The sequence below is a fragment of the Mauremys mutica genome, chromosome 1 (genome assembly GCF_020497125.1).
Source record: "Mauremys mutica isolate MM-2020 ecotype Southern chromosome 1, ASM2049712v1, whole genome shotgun sequence".
Lineage (NCBI taxonomy): Eukaryota > Metazoa > Chordata > Testudines > Geoemydidae > Mauremys > Mauremys mutica.
Window position 1 is genome coordinate 253,628,280 of NC_059072.1, and position 17,958 is coordinate 253,646,237.

General features: G+C 43.1%; 1 protein-coding gene across 1 annotated transcript; it reads left to right on the forward strand.

The window, feature by feature from the left end:
* The first annotated feature begins 7,460 nt into the window (after positions 1-7,460).
* Positions 7,461-16,330, forward strand: ATP4B (ATPase H+/K+ transporting subunit beta). Its single transcript, XM_045007102.1, has 7 exons — positions 7,461-7,572; positions 9,903-10,031; positions 11,169-11,282; positions 12,147-12,346; positions 13,215-13,271; positions 15,897-15,989; positions 16,169-16,330. The coding sequence occupies exons 1-7, from the start codon at positions 7,461-7,463 to the stop codon at positions 16,328-16,330; spliced, it is 867 nt and encodes a 288-aa protein (XP_044863037.1).
* Positions 16,331-17,958: the final 1,628 nt, after the last annotated feature.

Below are 17,958 nucleotides of genomic sequence, written 5' to 3' on the forward strand. Positions count from 1 at the left end.
AATCGTGTAGTGCGAGGTGAACGTGTGCACTGAGGACCAGGTAGCGGCTCTACAGATGTCCTGGATAGGGACATGGGCCACAAAGGCAGCCGACGAGGCCTGAGCTCTTGTCAAGTGAGCCCTCACGATAGGTGGTGAGGGAACCCCTGCTAGGTCGTAGCATGTGTGGATGCACGATGTAATCCACCGGGAAAGCCTCTAGGTGGAGATCAGATGACCTCATGTGCTCGGATGAAGCAACAAATAGTTGCGAAGACCTGTGGAATGGCTTAGTCCGATCCAGATAAAAAGCCAGTTCCCTGCGCACATCGAGCATTTGGAGGCGGCGTTCCTTGCTAGAGGCATGAGGCTTGGGGCAGAGGACAGGCAGGAAGATGTCCTGGCCCATGTGAAAAGCGGAGACCACTTTAGAGAGGAATGCAGGCTGTGGGCAGAGCTGTACCTTCTCCTCGTGAAAGACCGTGTGTGGGGGGTCACAGGTCAGGGCCTCGAGCTCCAAAACCTGCCGGGCTGACGTGACGGCCACGAGGAAGGCTACCTTCCATGAAAGGTGAGACCATGAGCATGTGGCTAGGGACTCGAATGGGGGCCCTGTGAGGCAGGATAATACCAAATTTAGATCCCACTGAGGAACAGGGTGTCTAATGTACGGAAAAGACCAGTCTAGCCCTTTGAGGAAACGCCTGGTCATGGTATGGGAGAAAACCGAGCAGCCCTGGACTGGCAGATGGAATGCCGATATAGCTGCCAGGTGCACCCTGACAGAGGAAGGTGCCAGGCCCTGAGTTCCAAAGTGAAGGAGGTACTCAAGGATAAGTTGGAGTGGGGCAGACATTGGGGAAGTACCCCGCTCGCCCACCCACCTGGAGAACCTGGACCACTTCGCCAGGTAGGCTCAGTGCGTGGATGGCTTCCTACTTTCTAGGACACGCCTGACCCACTCCGAACACCTTCTCTCCTCTGCATCTAGCCATTGAGCAGCCACGCTGTCAAATGGAGGGTGTCCAGGTTGGGGTAAAGGAGGCAGCCCTGGTCCTGGAAGAGTAGGTCTGGACAGAGCAGCAACGGCCATGGAGGGGCCACCAGCAAGCCCAGGAGGGTCACGTACCAATGTTGCCAGGACCAAGCTGGGGCAATCAGGAGGACATGTGGCTTGTCCTTTTTCACTTTCTCTAGGACTTTGCCGATGAGAGGGAACAGGGGAAAGGTGTAGAGGAGCTGACCTAACCATGACAGGAGGAAGGCATCTGAGATTGCGTTCCTCCCCACCCACCCTCTGGAACAGAACCGGTGGCAATGCCGGTTCTGTTGGGTCACAAATAGGTCTACTTGGGGAGTGCCCCACGCTCAGAAGAGCTGGTGAGTGACCTCCAAGTGGAGCGACCACTCGTGTTGGGAGGAGAAAACCCTGCTCAAGCGATCGGCCTGTGTGTTGTTGATGCCTGGCAGGTGGAAAACCTTCAGGGAGATGTTGTGGGCTACACAGAACTCCCAGAGACTGAGAGCTTCCTGGCAGAGGGCTGAGGACCTCACCCCACCTTGCCTGTTGATGTAAAACATTGCGGCGGTGTTGTCCGTCCCTGACCACCTTGCCACACAGTTGTTTGCTGAACGACACACAGGCTAGTCGTATTGCCCTGAGCTCCTTGACCTTTATGTGAAGGGACAACTCCACGGTCGACCACATCCCCTGGGTCTGTGAGTTCCTGTGACAAAGTTCCTCCTCTACCTTGGTGGGTCCTGCGCTTATTGGCAGATTTGCTCACCTCAGTGATCTTCCTCACAGTCTGGATCAACTCCTCCTGTATCTGATCAGGAGTTGGGAGGTTTGGGGGGAACCCGGGCCCGCCCTCTACTCTGGGTTCCAGCCCAGGACCCTGTGGATTGCAGCTGTCTGTAGTGCCTCTTCTAACAGCTGCATGACATCTACAACTCCCTGGGCTACTTCCCCATGGCCTCCTCCAAACACCTTCTTTATCTTCACCACAGGACCTTCCTCCTGGTATCTGATAATGCTTGTACTCCTTAGTCCTCCAGCAGCACACCCTCTCCCTCTCAGCTCCTTGTGCCTCTTGCTCCCAGCTCCTCACACACACTTACTCTCCTCTGGCTCCTCCTCTCCTGACTGGAGTGAGCTCCTTTTTAAACCCAGGTGCCCTGATTAGCCTGCCTTGATTGGCTGAAGGTGATCTAATCAGCCTGTCTGTCTTAATTGGTTCTAGCAGGTTCCTGATTACTCTAATGCAGCCCCTGCTCTGGTCACTCAGGAAACAGAAAACTACTCATCCAGTGACCAGTATATTTGCCCTCTACCAGACTCCTGTACCCCACTGGTCTGGGTCTGTCACAGTTCCCTATGTGGGCCCCCCAGCCCAAGTCTGATGCATCGGACACGAGGTATAGTGACTGGGTCAGGTCCCGGAAGGGAATGCCCTGGAGCATATTGGCTGGGCAGGCCCACCATTGGAGCAAGGCGATCACTGGTGCCGGTACCGTGAGGACTTTGTCCAGCCTGTCCCGGGCCTGGGAGAACTCTGAGGCCAGCCAGAGTTGGAGGGGCCTCATCTGAAATCTGGCGTGGCGGACCATATATGTGCACGCCGCCATGTGGTCCAGGAGCTGCAGGCATACTCTGGCCATGGTCACGGGGAACTCCATAACCAAGGCTATGAGCCCCTTCAGGGTCTGGAACCTGCCCAGAGGAAGGGAGGCTGTGGCCATGGAGGCACCCACAAGAGCGCCCATGAATTCTATGTGCTGCACCAGAATTAGTGTCGACTTAGCCTTGTTTACTAGGAGGCCTAGGTTGGCACACGTAGCCAAGAGCAGCTCCACATGGTCCTGTACCTGAGATCGCAAGCTGCCCTTGAGCAGCCAGTCGTCGAGGTAGGGAAATATCTGGACCCCCCGGCATCTGAGGTAGGCCACCACTACTGCCATAAACTGTGTGAACACTCTGGGCACAGTGGACAGGCCAAATGGGAGGACCGTAAACTGGTAGTCGTCCTGTCCCACCAAGAAATGAAGGAAGCATCTGTGCCCCTTGAATATATGGATATGGAAGTATGCGTCCTGAAGGTCCAGGGCCGCAAACCAATCGCCAGGGTCTAGAGCGGGTATGATACATGCCAAAGAGACCATGCGGAACCGGCATTTGGCCATGAACCGATTGAGGTCTCGTAAATCAAGGATAGGCCTGACCCCCCCCTTTCGCCTTCAGGATAAGGAAGTAACGAGAGTAAAACCCTTTTTCCTGGAACTCTCTCCACAGCTCCCAAGCTGAGGAGCCGACCCACTTCCTGCTCAAGCAGGGATAAATGTGACGGGTCTCCCCTGCTGTCCGGGGGAGGGGGGGTGGGGGTGAGACAAATTGTAGCGTGTAGCCCTGGGAAATGGTGTTGAGGACCCAATGGTCTGATGTTATTCGGGACCATTCCGCAAAGAATGCACACAAGCGGTTGCTGAAGGCAAACTTTATTGGTAGGAGAGTCGTCTTGGGGGACACCCTCCTGTAACCAGTCAAAAGCACCTCTTGCCCTGCTGCTTGCCCCTCGAGGGCCCAGGTTGTGGGGCAGAGCGAGACTGCCTTTGGAGGTCGCCTCCTTTGGGTCTTGGGCTCTTGTAGGTGGACTCATATTTTGACTGGGGAGCCGAGGTGGGAGCCTGCGGCTTAGGCTTTTCCTTTGGCGGGATGTAAAGCCCGAGGGTTTGAAGGGTCGTGGGTGAGTCTTTCATGCCATGAAGTTTCACGTCTGTTTTGTGAACAGGTCCTTGTCATCAAAGGGAAGATCCTGCATCACAAATGGTGCTTCCGTGGAGAGCCCGGACAGCAGTAGCCACGACGAGCTGCGCATGGACACCCCTGAGGCCATGGACCGAACAGCCGTGTCAGCTGCATCAGATGCTGCCTGCAGAACAGCCTTTGCAGCAACGGCACCCTCCTCTATGAGCGCCTTAAATCCTTCCTTTCACTGTCCGGAAGGGAGGGTTTGAATTTAGGCAGTGACCCCCACAGGTTAAACTCATAACGGCTGAGGAGGGCTTGGTGGTTGGCCACCCAGAGCTGAAAACTGGACAACGGATAAAGTTTCCTACCAAACGCATCCAGCCTTCTAGAGTCCTTATTCTTGGGTGTGGGTCCTGGTTGACCCTGTCTCTCCCTATGATTTACAGACTCCACCACTAGGGAGTTGGGGGGCGGGTGAGTATAGAGATACTCGTGCCCTTTTGTGGGCACAAAATATTTGCGCTCTGCCTTCTTCGATATTGGCGTAAGGGAGGCTGGCATTTGCCAGAGGGCATTGGAAATGTTAGCCACCCCTTTGTGCAGTGGCAGGGCCACTCTGCCCGGTGCCAAAGGCGAGAGGACATTGAAGAGCAAGCCTTAGGATTCCTCCATCTCCTCAGCTTGGAGATTGAGGCTCGACGCTACTCGCTTCAGTAGCTCTTGGTGAGCCCTGAAGTCCTCCTGTGGTGCGGAGGGGGGTGAGGCTGCAACCTTGTCATCAAGCGTGGGGGAGGAGGCTGGTACAGAGCTCTGCACGTCGGTCAGCGCCACAGGATCTACCCCTTGGTCGAACGCCGTGTGCGGTGCCGAGGATCCGTGACCCGCCGATCTATCCCTTGGAGGCCTGGATAGTAAGGCGGAAGGAGCCTCCAAAGCCCCTTCTACCAAATGAGTCCCTGGCTGGCACGCGCAGGGGGCCAGGGGGTCCACTGGCACCACTGGCCCTGCCATGGGGGCCCCTGCCATTGACTATGCTGCAACACCGCAGCAACAGCTGGTCAGGTTGGCCGGGCTGAGACGTAGTGGGCCTCGTGTGGGTCAAGGTCGAGGTTACCAATGACCTGTAGGTACCATGGGAGCGGTACGATCGATGGTGCCGAGAACAACGTCTGCCACGAGACCAGGACTCCGATGTTGAGGAATGGTGCCGTCTCGAACTACTACTTCTCAAGATGCTACAACGCCGAGATCTGCGATGGTGTGGAGATGGCAACCCCCGCTGGGAGTTGTGGGCACGGTGCCTCAAGGAGAGAGCTGGAGCGTGAACGGTGATGGAACCCACGTTGGGAGCGGCTACGGTAGCTCCGACAAGAAGGGGAGCGCCTATGGCACCTATGCCTGTCCCGTCAATACTCTCTGCTCAGTGTGGAATGGTGCCTGGAACTGCAATCCGATGGCACACAACCAGACAACCTGGTGGGTGACAAAAGCAGAGGCCGGAGACTATGTCCTGATAGGATGCTGAGTGGCAAATGGTCCCTAGAGCGGTCCCCTGACCGGGATCTGCGTCAGGTCAGAGTCGACTGTCAAGATCCCAGTGATGGCTTGCCTCTAGAGTGGGGCCTGGGTGCCGGTGGTACCTGCAAAGTCATAATGTCTCAGGCCACCTGCGGGGCCTCCGGCGTCGAAGGCATCCGGACATCCAAAGAGGCTTGAGTTGACACCACCAGGCTGCTCCGCTCAACATGAGTCGGAGCTCTGGAGCCCGGGGGGGAACTGGGGCTGCCCAATGCGGGTCTAGCCTCTTCCCCTGCTTTCTCTCAATGCCGCTGAGAGGATGGGGCCTTTCTCTGTTTCTTAGACAGAGAGCGGTTCTGGCCACCGGAAGGTGCCAAGGGATCACTGCGCACCGAAGATGAGGTGCCCGGTGCCAAATCCACTCAGTGCACCGGGGTTGGGGCCAGTGCCGACTCCATGAGAAGGGCTCAAAGTCTAATGTCTCTTTCTTTTTTGGTTCTAGGTTTAAAGGACCTGCAGATCTTACAGCGGTCACTAATATGGGATTCACCCAAGCAGCGGAGACAGTCGGCGTGTGGATTACTTCTGGGCATCGAACACCTGCAAGAGTCACACGATTTAAACCGTGGGGCCCAGGGCATGCCCCGGCCCGAATGCTAACTAACTGAACTGAAACTTGTTGAACTAACTAACAGGTACCACTAACAACAAATGAGTTCTGGGATGAGCTGCAGTGAAGAGAAGCTGGAGCAGTAGTTCCGACGCGCCCTCACTGGTGGCAAGAAGGAACTGAGGGGGAAGGGGAGCACGAGGATCCCCTTATAGTGCACTATAGAGGCGCCACTCCAGGGGTCGCAGCAGCGCACCACCTACGGGTACTGCTAGGGGAAAAATTTCCGGCACCAGTGCATGTGGCAAGCACGCACACCTACTGTGGAATACACATGAGCAAGCACTCGAAGAAGAACTTAGTGTCACTGAATTCTCAGAAAGTTTTGCTATTAACTTCAGTGGGACCCAAATTTAACCCTAGATATTTCTGACAGGTTAACACAGACAGTTAACATCAGTTAAAAAAGCTGAAGGATGGCAGTATGGTTAAAAGCAGTGAGTGAAGAGCTCTAGGATCTTAATCTAAATTCTGAACCACTATTTCTTTGTGAGTTCGTAGAACTTATCATAACCCACTTTTTAAAAAATGGACTGAGTCCTAAGTGTACATCCTTTCTTTTTTTCCTGAAAAAAACCTAGGCAAAAGCACATTATGGTGCTGATCCTACAGAGACTTACACAACTAATGATTTCAGCTGGACAACTCATGGTGCATAAAGAGAAACAAATATCTTTGAGGGATCAGAGCCTCAGGTTGTGAAGTGAAACAATCAAAAGACAGGAATGCTAAAGTTAAGGTTGCCCACACAATCTTACTTCTGCTTCATTGTACACACGCATTACAAAACTGTCCTTTATTACACAATACTTTTTCCTGTAGGGCCCTTGCTTCATTTGGTATGGTGGTGCATAGTGAATGAAACAGGGATATGAAGTGAATGAGACTAGTGACCTGCATGTGGCCAAAGTTAATATAATCAGAGAGTGCACTATAACAACTCTTCCAGTAGAAAGCAGGGAGAAATTCCCCTTCTACTTGTGAAAGGTGGCAAATTGGATGGATAATTTACCAAACTCTGTGACAACTTATTCCCCATGCAACCCCATGGACCTAATTGGGCTTTCATTTGATTTAAGGGTAGAATTTGATCCAATCTTTGTAGATTATTTAAAAAAGAAAAAAATGCAGGGAAACAGTTCTCCTTAACTTTATCTGCTTTGATAACAGCTATCAAGCTGAACATATCACAAGCTCTAAAGGTGCTGTACAAAATGTGTAACACTGGAGAGCAACTGAGGTATTAAAGAGAAAGTAGAAGGACATGTGATAGCAACTAATTTTTCTTTGCCAACCTGAACATTGTACTTTATCAGCAATGTTTATACAGGACAACATTTTGCCATTAGGTGGTTTCAGTGATATCGGGTGTAATCTGTTTGACCTTCAGGGAAGAAAAGTATAAAAAGCAGAGTATTCTTCTTGACCAGCTGTTTGGGCATCAGTTGAATTTCTTGATTTCTCGTGTTCTTTGGGTTTCAGGGGGTTGTCTGTGCGTTTGGGATTTTTTTTTAATTTTAATTTAATTTAATTTTTTTTGAGAAAATGGCAGCTTTAAATGAAAAGAAGACCTGCAGCCAACGGATGGAAAATTTCAACCGTTTCGTATGGAATCCAGATACAGGGCAATTGATGGGAAGGACCTTGATTAATTGGGGTATGTGGTCTACATACGTCTTTCTAATGTTGTTAGAAAGCTGCATGACTTTTGTTTTTTTGTTTGTCTCTCATTAATTTGCTAGGATGAGATGATGAATATTGCATGGTCATGGAGATCTCTTGTTTTCATAGCATGCTTGTGAGTCATCCCAGGGGTTGATGAGATATTTTGTTAAAGCACGAGTTCATTTCCTGAAATGTTTCTGAGTGTGAAGTTATTGAATGAAAAGATTTGGAATCTCTTAATTGTTTCACATATTCAAGGATTTTTTTTTGCCATAACTAAAATTCCCGAACCACCATTAGGATGAAATGTATCACTTTAAGCATGACTTAAAACAAGACAAAGAAAGAATCACTTGGAAAAATGGAGTAAGCACAGAAAAGAGCAACCAAAATGATTGAGGTGCTGGCATGGTTGATTTATAGGAAAGATTAAAAGACCTAAGGTCTTTAATGCTGCTCCCACTGAAGTCAATGGAAAAATCCCCTTTGACTTCCATATGTAATGTACATGATTCCATGATTTGTGAAACTGAGAAATAATTATTAAAATAAACTATGGCAAGTCAGTGTTTTTCAGAATTTCTACCAAAGCCAGACTGCAAACAGCTGAGCTGTCTTTAGCCAGGACTTTTAACATTTCTGACCAGTTTAGAGACACCATATCAAAGGCAATGAAACTACGGATAAATATTAACAATTGGCTATATAACCAGATAGGCCATTTTAATAAAAGATCCAAGAAAAACTGATCCAAGTATTTTCAAGTATGAGAATAGTTTTAAGCCATTCTGGTTCAAATTATTGTCAAGGATGCAAATTAAGATAATCATTAATTATCAATACCTATGTGTTATAGTTATGACATGATTCTGACAGCAGGATTAACTAGAGGGGAAAAACCTTGCAGTTTTTATGTACGCAAAACTCCTTTTAACTTTAATTGGTTGTTTTGGATGCTCAGAACTACAGGAACTGGACCTAATATCTATAAAAATGTCAGGATAACACAGGAAGCAGGATCTGTTTTTTTCTCTTCAGACCCATCCGGGAAGCAAGTGAAGATAAAATTCAGATCCAAATAACTGGAAATACAGTTTGCCTTTCCAAAATGATTTTTCTGATTTCATTTCTGTTTAGTAAATCTGCTGTTTTATCCCAGCACACTGATGCACATTTGAGCTCAACCCATCCATCCATCCATAACCAACCCTGCCTTTGCAACAACAACATGTTTCCTGGTCTACATTCAAAGATGGCATGATCTGATTGATTTTAAAAGGTTTCTTGTCCCACAGATACTAATGGCAGTTGCAGGTTACTCTCTCCCTCCCTGCTCCTTTTCTGAGATACCAGATTTGCCTGTAAGATTTTTTTTGAGCTGAAATTTGATATAATGGATCTTAACAGCAATTTTTAAATTTAAAAGAAAATCTTCTTAAAATTAATCTTTCCTAATGTTGGTGGGTGCAGGGGTTATATGATAAAAATTAGTGGTTTTTTTTTTTATTACTTATTCCATGTGGATTGTTGTATTAATTATTTATGTAGAACTAAAAGTGTGCTAGGTATTTTACAGACATGTATGAAGAAACAGAGCCTGGTTCTAATCTCACGCCATTGTAATTCAGGTGGCAGTGAGAAGGGATTTACCAGAGAAGGATTCAATGATAAAGTGTGAAATAAGTGTAAATAGGATCTGTGACCAAATCATATTTTTAGCAGACTGGTGTTGTCAGTGAAATTCATCAGGACTGTTTTATATCCTTCATATAGAATGAGCAGATAAGTATGGTGAACATGCAAACATGGTCATGCCAAGAAGCGGAACAGATTTTTCAATTTATAATCTGTGCTGATCACCAGTTACATAAAAAAACAAAACAAAACAAAAAACTTTCATGTAATGGGTAGCCTTCAGACCCTTCTTTCAAGCTATCCAAATTTACATATGAGATGAAAGAAACTATCAGTCAATAAATAATATCCAGTGGTATGTTACTCCACACCTTCACTATGTTCCTTACAAAATGGAACAAATTTACATTTTCTAGAAAAAAAGTTTTTTTTTTAAATTAACAGATAAGACTTAAAACACCAAATTTAGTGCACAATTCTGGAAGATGCTGAGTACCTTCAACTCCCACTGAAGTCAAGTTCAAACAAAGATTCTGTCCACTGGATTACTTTGCCTCTCCATTTTTCTACTCCTTTCAAGCTTTTTAGTCATGACATTATCTACTAAAAACAAAACCATAGCAGGGAGGGACTTACTCAAAATATTCACTTTAACCTGATATTGTTAATCATACGTTTTCCCTACAGTGTGGATCAGTCTGTACTACGTTGCTTTCTACATAGTGATGACTGGGCTGTTTTCACTCGCCATATATTCCTTAATGAGGACAATCAATCCATATACACCGGACTATCAAGATCGATTAAAATCACCAGGTATAGTCACAAATTCTGTCCATTTCATACCATATGGCTAATGTATCAAAATCACTCTAATTTCTCACAACACGAGTTCCTGTGTAGAGGAATGGTCAGGGTGCTGAGGACACAAAGCAGGGGCACAGGATCAGGGTCCTGACATTCTCTGGCTCTCAGGGGATCTGATAGGTTTATGAGCAGGTCCTGTCACCTATTTAAACCTGCCCTCTCAGCAAATAAATCAGGGAAAATTGCAAGAGGAACTTCAGGGAAATTTCCTCCCTTTCTATGGGTTTTCCCGCAGAAGAATTGTAAATGGGCTCTTATTTCCTAAACAAGACAGGACAAAGCTCTCCACTCCTTGACAGCAGCACCTTCAAGTCTCTTCAGACACTGTACACTCAGAGAGGGAAAAAAGACAGTAGTAATGTGAGATTTATAGAAACAGAACCATGGAAGTGGAGTGATATAGAAAGGGAGAGAACAAAGATGATGAAAGAAAAATGCCAAAAAGAAATAAATAAGGCGTAAAGTAAAAGTAAAAACAAGTTGGACAAAGAAACATGGAGTTAGCAATAAAGATTATTTCTTGAAAATGTGAATAGATGGGAAAGGGGGCAGTAAAAAATCTGTTAAGCCAATCATTAGACAATTTATGTAGGTATAGAACTGCTCCTAATTAGGATTTTTAAACTGGGGAAGAGAAAACAACACTTAAGTTTACTGGCAAAATAATTACTGTCAAACATTAAATTTGCATGTTGGAAAGTAATTTCACAGAGAAATATACTTTGGCTTTTAGAATTGATATGATAATTATACCCACTACTTTTAACAAGTGCTGGGGAAAATACAGTATAAATGAAATAGGACATCAGTCGCACTTGCATTTTAGGGCATTCTGAAAATAAGGGAGACACTTGAATCAAAGAGAAAAGAAAGCATTTCACAAGTAGCATAGATTTTTGCATACGCCCTCTGAAGATTTCCTATCATTCCTGTGCAGGATGATCAAATCACTTGCAACAGCGACTGGGGGCTAGTGGAGTTCCACTGATAGCTTTTATTTCAGTGTCACATCTGCAGTTAGTTTAAATAAATTGATCAATACCTGAAACATTTCTCTTTTCTTCATTTTTTCTTTTTTAAATAAAGGGGTGACATTACGTCCGGATGTCTATGGTGAAGGAGGATTAGAAATTTATTACAACGTCTCTGACAAAAAGTCCTGGGAAAAATATGTAACAACTCTTCACAAATTTCTTTCGGGTATGAAAAGAAATAAGATTTATTTCAATATAAACACAACATTATAGAAGGACAGATCACTGCTCCCTAGTAAACAGAGAGTTGAGTTTTGCACTTAAAGTAGAGATTCAGTCTCTTTGCTTTGTAAGGAAAATACAGCACAACTACAGTGAGTATAACTACAGTATAATTCCCACAACTACAGTGAGTATAAAATAGTACATTTTTTCAGTATAGAATAAATTTTCTGAAAATTTACAAGTAAATCTGTTAATGAGTTTACGAATCAAGTTAATGTAAAATGGGTGATTCAAGAAATGCAGCACCATGATAGACCTATTCGCCGCTCCATCCACTCCCCCGAATGATCTTAATATTGTGACACCATGAGGAGGAAAAAAAAAAGAAAAGAAAAAAGTTTAAATCTCATATGTGACCACAAACACATGCTTTAATTGTAATCATGTGATTATTGCCTGGTGTCACTACAGAACATACTTAAAGTTGTTTTGGTGCCCTAATACCTTAATATATGTTGGGATTTATTTTAAATTAAACCCTAGCTTTAAATTTCCTGAATTTGTAATGATTGTTTTGAGGATAATTTTAACATCCCCATAATGGATTTTATTCTAGATTATTGATACGTACTGTCAACCTTCACTCCATTTTAACATAGTTTTTGTCTGTGAATTATAGAAAGTACAATTTGCCCTTGTTAATACTATTTGATTCTATTCTCTCTAGAAATACAACTAGGTCTCCCACAAAAAAAACCCTGGAGTATGGTATTAAAAATTACAATCTGTGAGGGAAATAGTTCAGTGCCACAAACCAGGATATGGAGGAATTAATTTTTGTTTGTTTTTTTTCACACTGATATAGCATATAATACAACTGTACAACATGCCAACATCAACTGCACAAGTGAGAAATACTTCTTTCAAAAATCATTCCTTGGTCCAAACAAAACAAAATACTCCTGCAAGTTCACATCAGATATGCTTGAAAACTGCTCTGGCCTGGAAAATTCCACTTTTGGATTTCCAGAAGGAAAACCATGTTTAATTATAAAAATGAACAGAGTAAGTACCAATCCTAAAGTACCAAAATAGAAATGTTTGATAGAAGAATAATCAGAATAATTTTCTATGCTAGGAGTTTCTAGATCACCCATTGCTGTTGAATCTAACTCAATTTTGCATTAGAAATTCAGGTATTGTCTTTTTCCTGGACAATCCTATGGATTACTGGAGAATTAGTAAAATTATGACATCACAAGTACCAAGTAAATGAAACCTGAGCAACACAGGGGAAAACTAATGTCTGCAAGAGCTAGCTGTGGGAGGAAAGCTTGTGTACTTGTTTTTTTTCAGGTGAAGAACAGGCTCCTTTAAAAAAAAGCTGCCACTTTCTACAGTAATGCCTTGTTTAGAGGGCTTACCAGCTCAAAATTCAGCATAGAGGAAGGGGAGGTCCTGCCTCACACTCCCCAGTGGTGCTTACTTACTTCTGTCTTTGCTACTGGTGATGGGGATCCTGCCAGTTTGCACCTGAGAAGGATGTGCCTGTTCACTCAACCCAAGCCAGTGCTGATATGTCAGGTCATGGAGGGCAGCAAAACTTTTAAAAACTTTAATTTTACTAATGCATTAAGTAATTTCTTCTTGTTGAACACTAGTCTCCAAAAGAATGTATGCAATTAAATTAGCTAGCCTAAGGGGAAAAAAAAGCCAGGAAGTGATGGTGTTCCACATTGCAAATATGATACTTTGTGATAAGGTGTTTTTTATTATTGCATACAATAAAAATGATCTAAGCTTCACAATTTTTACCAAGATCCAGAAAAAGGCAGCCAAAGCAATATGCAAATCTAAACACATCATTTTTGCCAATGCTTTTACATTATAAATAATTCTGAAGTGACTAATGTGAACATTTATTATGTTTCAGATTATCAATTTTCTCCCTGGCAATGGCACTGCACCAAGGGTGAGCTGTACAGCTCAAGTAAGTACGGAGTGCTCACATTTCAAAAGTTCCAAGCACTGCAGCTATCATTGATTTCAACAGGATTTATGGATGCCCTTGCACCTTTGAAAATCATCATTTCCCTAAGCAAACATTTTTCAATTTACAATTCACTGTGATGTCCAATTGTTCCTTCTGTAGAAGTATTCTTACCTGCATATACTTTTCAGATCCAGGAAACTAAGAAAATGGAAAGTTAATTTCTTTATTCTAACTCATTTGAAAACATAATTCAGATATTGTTAACCAAATCAGACATTATCCTAACCAAACATACTTGTCACAAGAAGTTTGAATGTTATCAGTTCTCCACCAGTACCACTTTACCTCCACAGTTTATTACTCATCTATAATTTACTACAGGCAGTTAGTATACAAGACTTCAAGCTAAGAAAAAGGTTTATTTAGTTATAATTGGGGGGGGGGGGAATCCCTTTTCTCATGTCATATCTATACTGGCTTCGTTTGCTTGGTTTTTGTTTTGTTTTTTAACTGGTGCAAATTACCTGGTAAATTACTTGGGCAAGTCACACCAGCACCACCTCTGGTTAACACTGATGCAGTGTGCCTCTGCTCTAGGTTTGCACCAGTGTAACTATATAAAAGTAGTTACATTGCTGCAAATTTCTCTAACATTCAGTGATACAGGGCTTGATCCACAACAGATTGATGACAATGAGCTTTGGGTCAGGTTTTAAGGAAGAATGTATAAAAATAAAATGTGTCCAGAACAGAAAAAAAGTTATTTACAAAATTGGCATTCAGCTATCAGAGTAGTTAATTGCTTCACACAAAGGGTGGGAACTATGTATATTGTAATACAGAATATACAACATGCTGAAAGAATCTATTGGACACGTCTCCCTTAGATATCATATAGCAGCATTTCCCAGACACTTGAAAGCCGAGGCTCCCTTCAGGATTATGTGTTGTTTAAGGTCTTCCCATATTTTAGAATTTTAAATAAATGAAATTAAATTGGGTTTTTAAAATGTGCTGGTAATTCTTTTTATCCTTTAGACCAGGGATCAGCAACCTTTGGCACGTGGCCTGTCAGGGAAATCAGCTGGTGGGCTGGGACAGTTTGACTACCTGCAGCGTCCACAGGTTCGGCCGATCGCAGCTCCCACTGGCTGCGGTTTGCCGTTACGGGCCAATGGGGGCTGTGGGAAGTGACATGGACTGAGGGATGTGCTGGCTACTGCTTCCCGCAGCCCCCATTGGCCTGGAACAGCGAACTGCAGCCAGTGGGAGCTGCGATCGGCTGAACCTGCAGACGCTGGAGGTAAACAAATCGTTCCAGCCCGCCAGCAGATTTCCCTGACAGGCCACATGCCAAAGGTTGCCAATCCCTACTTTAGACTAAGAAATGACTTATTTTCAATATTGGAGATCAAAGATATTTATAATATGATATTTTTCTCCTTTCTTCCATACTTTGAAAACCAGCGAACTAATTAAACTAAGTATCCTGAGTATCTGAAATAGCTGACCTTTAAAGTATCATCAGTGGTTTCTGAAATGAAATGGGGAGTTCACAACTCGGAGCAATTGTTTCAGGCTCTCTGAAAACTCAGGCAGATACCCTTGAATTGGTTAGCTCTTGTCACACTTTGGAGGTTTCTCTTGACAACCATAACAGCTAGAGATTAACTTTTTTCAAAAGAAAGCTGAGACTGTAGAATTCATTTCAGTGGGACAAAGTTAGGCATGTTCTCAAGTGCTGCGCTGATAAAGTATGGATTGCTGAACTGGGGTCTGTGTATATTATTTAGGTTTTAATAGCTATGAAATACTTAGAATCATAGTCACCTAAATGTAGGACTAAACGGGACCTTGAGAGGTCATCTAGTCCACCTCTCAGCCCTGAGACAGGACCAAGTATATCTAGACCATTCCTGACCGCTGTTTATCTAACGTTCTTAAAAACCTCCAATTGTGGGGATTCTACAACCTCCCTTGAAGCCTATCCCAGTACTTAACTATCCTTACAGTTAGAAAGTTTTTTCTAATATCTAACCTAACTCTTCCTTGCTGCAGATTAAGCTCATCACTTCTTGTCCTACCTTCAGTGGACACAGAAAACAATTGATCACTGTCTTCGTTATAACAGCCCTTGACATATTTGAAGACTTTTAACAGGTCCCCCCTCAGCCTTCTTTGCTCTCAGCTAAACATGCCTAGTTTTTTTAACCTTTCAGGTCAGGTTTGCTAAATCTTTTATCTTTTTTTGCTCTCCTCTCCCCTCTCTCTAATTTGCCCATGTCTTTCCTAATAGGTGGGGCCTAGAACTGGACACAGTACTCCAGCTGATGCCTCACCAGTGCTGAATAGACAATTCTGTTAATACATCCCAGAATACTAGCCTTTTTTGCAACATTGCCATATTGTTGGCTCATATTCAGTGTATGGTTCACTATAGCTCCCAGATCCTTTTCACCCGTACTATTGTTTAGTCAGTTATTTCCCATTTGTATTTGTGCATTTGATTTTTCTTTCTTAAAGTGTAGTATTTAGTACTTTAGAATTTCATGTTATTGAAAACTGAAGTGATGGTTTATAGTTTGAGTGCTAACAAATCTGATTTCTTACCTTCAAAAATAGCATGATGATTTCAGCCCACTTGAACTACAATATTACCCAGTCAATGGCACCTTTAACCTTCACTACTTCCCTTACTATGGAAAGAAAGCACAGGTATGTGTTTCTGAACTCAAATTTGTGGTTTTGTTCCCCTATGTTTTTGTTGGATCAGCAGTTTGAAATATCTCTGTGAAATTATGTGAATTTGATCAAAATTTAATTCACAAGTTGTATTTCTAAATTGATAGTTCAAGCTTTCAAAAGAAGGTTAAAAGATCTTTCTTTCATCCCAGCCCACCTACAGCAATCCTTTGGTAGCAGTGAAATTTCTCAACATTACAAGGAATGCAGAAGTTACTGTTGTGTGCAGAGTCATTGGAACTGGAATTACCTCAGATAACCCTCATGATCCATATGAAGGAAAAGTGGAGTTCAAAATGAAAATACAAGATTAGGTATTACTGGTACAAATGAAAACATTTCAGAAAAGTGGGTGTGGTATGAAAAGTGACGTAAATGTCACCACATTATTTTATATTTATTTTTTTCCATGATTTCCATATAAAATTTGCTCAGATTTCAGTTTAACAAAAGACATTTTGTAAATACCAGCATTGAAATATCATCCGGCCATCTAAAAATCAAGATATAATTTACAATATATGAAGCAAGGTAGTAATTTTTCTTGATGTATACACATAATTTGCTCTTCCATGGCTACTGTATGTTGGTGCTTTAGCACAAATACTATTATGAAATGGCTTTCCTCTAAATTGAGCATATATGATTCATGAGAAGCATGGACAGAGTACCAAGATGTCGATTTTAGTCATTTTTCTGGTCACAACTAATAATTACTCTTTACTAGGCCATTGTAGAAGCAATTCAATTGCTGCAAAAACGCATTAATACCCTGATGTTTTGAAATACTAGCTTGCAATGTAATTTCATTACACATTAGTTTTATCCACTTAGTATAAAATGTATAAATCAAAAAGTATATTCAAATCTAACTGTATCATGCATTAACACATTATATTCTGAGCTGTTTAGTCAGTCATATTATTTGTTTTATGATGCAACAAATCAATGACTGTAAAAGAAGTGACTTGAAAATATAGCAGTATTTAGTATTACACCTTTTACAATTGCTGTATGTGTACCATTTAATAAAAACTAATCAATGAAAATGTAGCATCTAACTACATCCATCAGAGTTGGGGTAAAAGCACAAGTGAGCAAAGAGTATATTACTTCTGTAAACTAGTTACAACCATAGAGTTTTGGCTAGCTAGAATGATTCTGAAAAATTAAGCATGTTTGACGATGTTAAAAATAATTAATGTACAGAATTATTTACAAATATTAAAAATCAAACTAACAACTGATATGAAAAATAGTAAGATTTCTAAAAGGTACAGTATGATATGCTTTAAAACTATTTGGGGTAAAATCCAGGGTATTTTAAACAGATAAGAGGCACTTTGGAGAGTAGATGATTCCAAAAAGATATTTTTGAATCCACAACTTAACTGAATTGGACATTCCAGAAACCGTGAAAACACACAGAAGGAAAAACTTAAACTGACACAGTAAAAGCCAGACAAATAGCCTGTCACTTGGAATGACCAGCCTACTGAAGAATCCTGGGGGTGAAGACTCCTTTCCCTCCATAGCCACCAAGAGACTTTCAGTGCTCCTCATTAAACTCAAATTAAGGAATATTTGGAAATCTCTGCATTTCAGGGAGAAGAAATAAAATCTGTTCTTACCTATGATTTTCCTCTCCTGGACCTTTAATGTGTCAATATTAACAGTGAGCTTTTGCCTCTCTTCTAGGTGATTGGATGTAGACCAACCTTTTGTTCTGGCTGTGGCATTGGACTGCCTCCTCTGCACCTTTCCCAAAATAACATCCAAAGCTACAAAATACTGAACCTTCTTGTTAGCCAAAATACTTACTCATGCTCTAAAGTAAACTAATACTATCAGTAAACAGAGCATTCAGCCATTAGCAACAAGCATACAAATCTTCCTCTGTCTTGAAAGAAAAGGACTCTGTGCGTGGCTGTATCTATTACAG